The sequence below is a fragment of the Polyodon spathula genome, chromosome 24, assembly GCF_017654505.1.
Source record: "Polyodon spathula isolate WHYD16114869_AA chromosome 24, ASM1765450v1, whole genome shotgun sequence".
Lineage (NCBI taxonomy): Eukaryota > Metazoa > Chordata > Actinopteri > Acipenseriformes > Polyodontidae > Polyodon > Polyodon spathula.
The window spans coordinates 19626458-19633957 of record NC_054557.1 but is presented as its reverse complement, the minus strand read 5'-3'; the positions used below and the strand labels follow the sequence as shown (position 1 = coordinate 19633957).

Here is a 7500-nt window from a genome sequence, read left to right as displayed (position 1 = left end):
TACGCTGCTTCAGTGTCACACACACAAGAATACACACATATTAGATGATTTAGGCTGGAACTTAAACCCACTCTTGGGTCCTGGAACCTCCTTGGTTAAGGTATTACTATTATTGAAATGACCAAGAACCAGGCCCCTAGGTAAACTGATCATACTTCTCACAGCAAGAATAAATATATCACAGCAAGAATAGCACCTGAGTCATTTACCAATACAAGCTGTTTGTACAGCTATAAAAAGGGAGAAAAACAATTCATTACATCAAAAAAAAAAAAAAAAAAAACTCCTGATCCTTTAAATTATAACCCTAACTGAAGGTATTTCTGAAACCCAGGACTGAATTTCAAGCCGGGAGCGAATGACATTTTGATGGCTGTGATTTTCGTGGCGTGCGGTGCCGTTACCTGAGCTGGAGACGGAGCTGGTGGTACTGGTGGAGTGGCTGTGGTCCATGGCTGGACTGGTGGAGGTGCTGCTGCTAGTGTTCGTCCCTTCGTCGGTGGTCTTCTTGAAGAAGTTGTGCTGCAGTGCGTAAAAGGGGGTGATGCGGGTCTTGGGGTCGTAGTCCAGCATGCGCAGGATGAGGTCCTTGAATTTCAGGTAGTCGCAGGGGGCGTGGCCCTGTTCCCCCCCTCGCCGGCCTCCAGGACCCCCAGTTTCCACTCCCAGGATCTCGTGCAGCCTGCGAGTCGCTGGAGACTTGTACTCCTGAAGGCAGGGGAAGGGGGGAAAAGCGAGAAAGAGAATTGTTAAGAATGCATCACTACAGCTATGGCCAAGCATTTTGCATTACCTATAATTTTACGATTGAGATTAAAATACATCTATCTGTATTTATATGTGAATGAGATGTAATGCACACCAAACCACTATTAAAACACTCTGAGACATATTTAGAAACACTAAAAGAGGAGCAACACATTTCTAGCGTTTCTGAATACCAAACACTCCCCACTCCTTCGCTTCGCTCTTAAATTTATAGCTTCTATAAGGGGATCTGTGTGATGCAGCTTTTATTTTAGTTGGCATTAAAGTAGATCTTTTTTCAGTTGACTCATCACCGCTACACAGCACGTCTCTTTAAACATGCCATTTCTAACCTTTGTGAAATGGAGATGAGTGTCGCTATATAAATAGCTGAGTTTATTTTGTGATACAGCAATAGCTGTTCATAAGAATTCATTTTCAACCCGGGAAGTACAAAAGAAAGTCATAAACAAACATGCACACAGGCATACATACAGCTCTGGCCAAAAGTTTTGCATCGCCTTATAGAATTAACTAATTTTGCTTCATAAAGTCAAATAAAACCGGCTGAATAATTTTAACATACTGAATTACGTACCACTTAGAAGGTTTTCCATTTACTGAAAGAAAAACTGACAATTGAAAAAAAAGGTTTCTCAATCCTAACATTCTAGGTGATGTAAAACTTTTGGCCAGAGCTGTACATCCATATATACAGAAAGGTTCAAATGTTGCCAACGGATTGAATTGCCCCAGCTATGCCCTTATAATCCACTTAGTGCAAAGTGAATTAGACATGCTGGGTCGGAACGATTGCTGCTCCTACCCTAACCCCAGCTAGTATGGATTAAAACAGGTTTCTCCATCACAAGACCAAAGCAGTCCTGCAAAACCGCCAGTCACCATTTGAACCCCAGCATGCAGATTTCTTAACAGAACCATGACAAGTACGCACAGCATGAAAAATGCTATCATTATTGCAACCCCCCCCCCCCAGCAGAATATCAGCAATGATCCAGTTAGACATAAAAGTCCGAATCTGGATCAAGTGTGGTATACAGGCCCCAGGTATGGCATGAGGCATTTGTAGCAAAACAGGACTGTGATATTTCTCTCTGAAAACCATTTCCCTTCAATGAGTCACCTGGATCTTTTTCAGCAGACATGAACTGAAATTCTCCCCCCGCCCCAATTGCACAGCAGACCTATTCCAGATTTTCAGCTGGGCTTGTCAAGGTGTACAGGTAGCAAGCTCATGACAGGCTAATTAAAAAAGTGTAAAACCTGGAATGGTTCAAACTGCTCTGCAATGGAGATCCGATTTCCATCTAGGGGTATTGAGATTAAAAAGGAACGACTGACATGTGATAGGTATGTTTTTTTGGGGGGGGGGGTTTGTAAATCACAACCAAAAACCGGGTTAGGATACAAGGTAAGAGTCTCAGCTGCTGCCGGGGTTCCTGAGTGCAAAGGGTTATAATAATGCAACACTGGATCAGCAAAAATCAGCAGGCAGTTCATACATACCTGTGAGCGGGAAACAAAGAAGTAATCCCCTGGATCAGCACGAGCCTCCCGGAGGAATCTACTTCCCTGCGCTCCACTTGGGAGTATGTATCGTCTTTCAGAACAGACAGTACCGCGCTTCTCTTTGCACGCTAGCTACGGCTTTCGATTTTCACGTATTTCAGCACAGTTTGTCGCGGTTTATAAGTGTCTGGTGTGTAAGGTGGCTCATCTTGTAGAACCGATATCATCTCATACAGTTGGGGTAAAGCTGCTCAATTCACACAATGTATGAACCTATTACAGAGATGGAAATAAGACTCCTGTTGCATAGCAGGTTTGATCCATTCCTGGTTGTACTGAAAGTTTAATAAGGAGACACACCCAAGCTTGTTACCTTTCCACTGGGGCTAATCAAGCTTGTGGTAAAATCTGGAATGGGTGAAACTACTATGTGGTAGAAGTCTTCTTACCATACCCGCTGTAAATCAAAAAACGATCTTGTACTCCATCTTCACCCTATTAACAGGGAGGAGGCTGTGCACCCCCTAATTTAATAATGATGGAATTCAGCGCCCTCACTGGGCCAAAGTAGAAATTGCGCAGGTCTATATCACGATTTTAACACTGTTTGACCAACAACCTGTTCCTCACCACTGCTGTTTATTCAGAGCCAAGCTGTACAACAATACACAAGCACAGTTTTGCATATTCTGTAAAAGCAGCACAGCCAGAGACACGAGAACGATACTGTTTGTTACAGGAGAACAGAACAAGGGCTACAGAGGGAGAGGTCTCCAGTGTGGTGATGAAAGGGGGAATGGGGGAGGAACAGGAGAGAAGAAGCAGGCTGAAGAAGTTACTCACGGAGGGCGATGGATAAAGTACCTTCTTTATGTCCTTATTCTTCTTGACCGTCCAGAGACCTTCGGACAGCTTGTCGAAGTACTTCCTGGCTTTGGGGGCCTGGTCGAGCATGTGGGAGGGAGGGACTCCCAGGACCTCCACTATCTTATTCATCTGATCCACCTGCGAGAGAGAAGGGAGATCAGATACATGCAAGGGGGCACCTAATGCAAACTCACAACCAGCTGGTGCATTATACACTGTGAGCAAATTGCCCAGGTGCTACATTTACTATGGACGGGGCGATCTGCCTAAAGGGAAAATATAGACCTATAACATCTTAAAAATATCCAAGTGTAGGTTTTCTTTGTACCTCGTTGGAACCACTGAAGAGGGGCTCCCCTGTGTGCATCTCCACCAGGATGCAGCCCAGGGACCACATGTCAATGGCCAGGTCATAGGGCATGCCTAGCAGTACCTCTGGAGAGCGGTAGAATCGGCTCTGGATGTACTGGTAGATCTGAGAGACAGAGAGAGAAAGAGACACAAGACAGTAGTCAGTCAGCACACTAATGCATCTATAACAAAAAAAAAACAAAGACATCAGTTAGTCATTGAATTTAGCAAGCTTCATTTTTATATAAAGAAGTTTCTTTTTTAGTACCATTAAAACAGGACTATAACCAAAAGGGGACACACAGAAATGAGCAGGAAAACATTAGTTGTTTTGAATTGCTTCATGTTTATTTGTTGTGGTATTTTTCCCCTTCCTCAGTTAATCATTGTGTTTTACCGACTGAAGGTCTCTAATGGCAAGTGGATTTCTCTCATTTCACAGAGCTGTTTTTGTTCCATTGCAGATTCCAGTGTAGTAACTTTCGGATAACCGTTGCAGGCAACAAGAATGGACAAACCAGATTATAAAAAGGTACCAACAACCTTGCCTGGCTTGAATTATTTGGGTTCTCAAACTTATAAAAAGAAACTTAGGTCAAGTGGAGAAACGTTTGTGCCACCTTCACTAACTTACAATCCTCAGTGAATGTTTTGCAGTTTTGGTTCACCTAAACAAAATCACCAATTGGGTAAAAACACCTATAAGCGACTCAAGACTAAAAATCGCACCATAAGGAACCCCCTACACCATCACTAGTTCTCAAACCCTCCCAGGACGTTCCTCCTCACCCTCTGTCCGAGCTGGCAGGAGCTGCCGAAGTCGACGATCTTGATGGCGCTGCGCTTGGGGTTGCACAGCAGGATGTTTTCGGGCTTGAGGTCGCAGTGGATGATGCTGAGCTCCGGCGTGGCCAGGAACAGCAGGGCCGTGCACAGCTGCTGGGCGAACTTGCGCGTCAGGTTGAGGGAGACGCCACGGAAGTTGGTGTTGCGCAGAAGGTCGTACAGGTTATAGGAGAGCAGCTCAAACACCAGGCAGAGGTGGTTACGGAACATGAAGTGACGTTTCAAGTGGACTGCAAAAAAAAAAAAAAAAACACACACAATGAAAAAGGATTTCAGGGGAGGGGGGTTCAAAATTAGAAAGACACTGGAAGAGAAGTCCTTCTATAAATGTGTACAGGTGTTACATATATTTAAAACACACTGGTTGGTGATCGCTTAAGCGTGCAAAGCCAATGGTAGCTCATGTCAGGCGTGCTAAGCGAGCGCTAGAGGCTCGTTTCTGATCGTGGTTGTGCATCGAGCCCCGCTGCAGGACCTCTTACCGATGTAGTATTTCATCTCCGTGTCGTGTTTGTTCATGAGCTCCAGCAGACGCAGCTCGATCTGGGCTTGGTTCAGGAAGGCTTTCTTGTTCTTGATGATCTTTATGGCCACCCACTCCTGCTCATGATGGTCGTACGCCTTCACCACCTGAAACACACACAGCATGTTAACAAACACACACCAGGGTGGGGTTTCAACCAGAACACCATACAACCTCCCTTTAACACCAGCAGTTAAGCAGGAAAAATCTTAACATTTTTTTTATTATTTTTTTAAAAAAATTTTTTAGAAAGCATTGTGTCTTTCCTGCAAAAACTGCCTTGCTATACCAAAGCACATTTAAAATGTCAGAAATACAAATTAACAGAAAAAGTACTCAATAGTCTTAAATTTAAGGAGACACGGAATAAATTTAAAAAAAAAAAAAAAAGTCGACAAATGTTTTGGACTTGGACAATGAAAAAGAAATTAAGCCGAAACTTTTGTCATTTAATTTATTCACTTTCTTCTAAATTGCACATTTCAAAATTGTTCATTCCTTGCTGCTCCACTGGGAGTCCCTCCCGCTCCAATCTCAAGCGTCTGACCTGCCCGAAGGAGCCCTTGCCGATGAGCGAGTCGATCTCGTAGCGGTCCAGCCACTTCTCCCCGTTCTTCACAATGTAGTCGTAGTTGTCATCGTCGTAACCGTCGTTGTACACCTTCCGCTCCTTCTTAGTGCTCGAGTCCTCCGGGGGCACATGCTGGGCACGCCGCTTCTTCTTTGTGTAGTACACCTGCCACACACAATACAACATGCATCTAACTGTGGAGTAAACCTGACACACAAAATACAGCACTCATCTAACTGTGGAGTAAACCTGACACACACACACAAAATACAGCGCGCATCTAACTGTGTAGTACACCTGCCACACAAAATACAGCACTCATCTAACTGTAATAGCATCAGGATATTGCTGCTGCTGCGTGTTTTAACATTCGCTAGACTAAACTAAACCATGACATCAGCCTCTACATTCTTGTTTGTAGATTTATTTTATTTTTTTTTTACTTCATTATTGCTTACACAGTTAATTTTACTATATTATGTAACGTTTACTGAATACAGATTTAAGGAAGGGATATTAATTAATACTGTATTAAGCACAACCAGAAGGCATCTTTTAAAAATAGATAGGAATACAACTCTTGGGTTTTTACAAGTAAAGGAGATCCATCATTTCCAGTACGTCAGGCGGGGGTAATCACCTCGTTGATGTGCTTGTAAGTCTTTATGAGATCCACCGAGAGTTTCCGGAGGGGTGCAGAGGCCGGGTCACGAAAGGTTGGGGGGATCCTCCTCTGTAATATCGTCATGTCTGACAGCACCTGTCAAAATGGAAAGAAAGAAGTTAACGGAGGACAGTCTAGAGCTCCGTCGTCTAAAACCAACATACAGGATTAGCACTGTGTAGATTCCTCATCCTGCTTGGAAAGCTTTATTAAGCTCTTAGTAACCATGCTGTCTTAAAAGATATGGCTGCAGTTGATCTTTTTTTTTTTTAAATTTAGTAGCCACCAGTTTTTGTATTTTTTTCCCAATTCAGAATATGCAATTATTTTTAGGCTCAGCTCACCGCTACCACCCTTGTGCTGATAATGCATTAGTGTCGCACTTATCACATAGACACGCATTTCTCAATAACACAAAGTCAGTTAAATATCTACTTGCTGAAGCGATTTTTATTTTAGCCAACGAGGTGTTCACTTGTGGCAGCTGCAATGCACTAGCAAAAGTCACAGGGCAGTGATGTCAGCTCCCTAGCAACAAGCCTCCTGTGTTAGGAATGGATTCTTTCAATGCAGCGGGTTTGTGCATTTGAGAGAAACTGGAGACTGAAGTTGAAGCAATTCCCCTCTGCTGTGCGAATTAAAACGGTGTGCTGCTTTATATACGAAAAATGAGAAAAAAAAGTGGGTTGCGTAGAAGATTTATACTGGACCCTGACACCACTGATAAAACAAGGGAGTGGTTGGACAGTATTTGTTAGCCTACTTGTTTTTTTCTGGGTCTCTCGCTATATTGCAGCCTTCGATATATAGCAGGTTTCTACTGGACCCCGACACCCCCAATATAATCAAGGGGGTGGGGTACTATTTTGACTGCAAGTTAGGGGACTACCATTCCTCGTAGAGGAAAACAACAAGTTGCAATAATTGTGACGTTTCTGTATCTTGAATAACCAAGGAATGTAAAAATTGGCTACCATATATAATCATCTGTTAAGAATAATCTTATTTAAAATAAATAAATGAATAATTCGAATAATGCATCAAAAGAATTGTCCAATTCACTCTCACAAATACAGTTACCGCAATTCCCTGACGGGGGAAGGCTCCCCCGAGCAGAGGGGTGGCATTACCTGCTGCTGGTCGGCCATGGAGTGGATGTTGCTGAAGGAGGGGTGGCTCTGCTGGCTCGACATGGTTGCCTCAGCGGGCGAGAAGCCCAAGGCAGCAGGCAGGCAGACGGAGGAGGAGGAGGGCTTGCATCCTGAGCTGCTTCCACCTGGGAATCCCACAAAGAAAGAGAGAGAAGGGAGGGTGAGTTACACTGGTATTGCAGGCTGCGGACAAAATACACAGCTTACTGGAAGTCAGGTTAGGAGTCCCAGTAACACATTGGCGGGTTAA

The 7500-nt window shown here is 43.8% G+C and overlaps 1 protein-coding gene across 2 annotated transcripts in view; it reads right to left on the bottom strand.

Annotated features, from left to right (window-relative positions):
• Positions 1–7400, bottom strand: part of LOC121298647 (dual specificity tyrosine-phosphorylation-regulated kinase 1B-like) — a 9857-nt gene extending 2457 nt beyond the window's left edge. Inside the window, exons 1-8 of one of the 2 annotated variants that reach the window (XM_041225797.1) lie at positions 7230–7400; positions 6076–6195; positions 5412–5600; positions 4824–4971; positions 4285–4571; positions 3473–3619; positions 3121–3282; positions 405–708 (exon numbers count right to left, since the gene is read on the bottom strand). In XM_041225797.1, coding sequence (XP_041081731.1) covers positions 405–708; positions 3121–3282; positions 3473–3619; positions 4285–4571; positions 4824–4971; positions 5412–5600; positions 6076–6195; positions 7230–7292 — 1420 coding nt within the window. In that variant the 5' untranslated portion in view covers positions 7293–7400. The remainder of the gene's footprint in view (positions 1–404; positions 709–3120; positions 3283–3472; positions 3620–4284; positions 4572–4823; positions 4972–5411; positions 5601–6075; positions 6196–7229) is intronic. The other variant, XM_041225798.1, reaches the window with a different exon arrangement.
• Between the last annotated feature and the right edge of the window lie 100 nt (positions 7401–7500).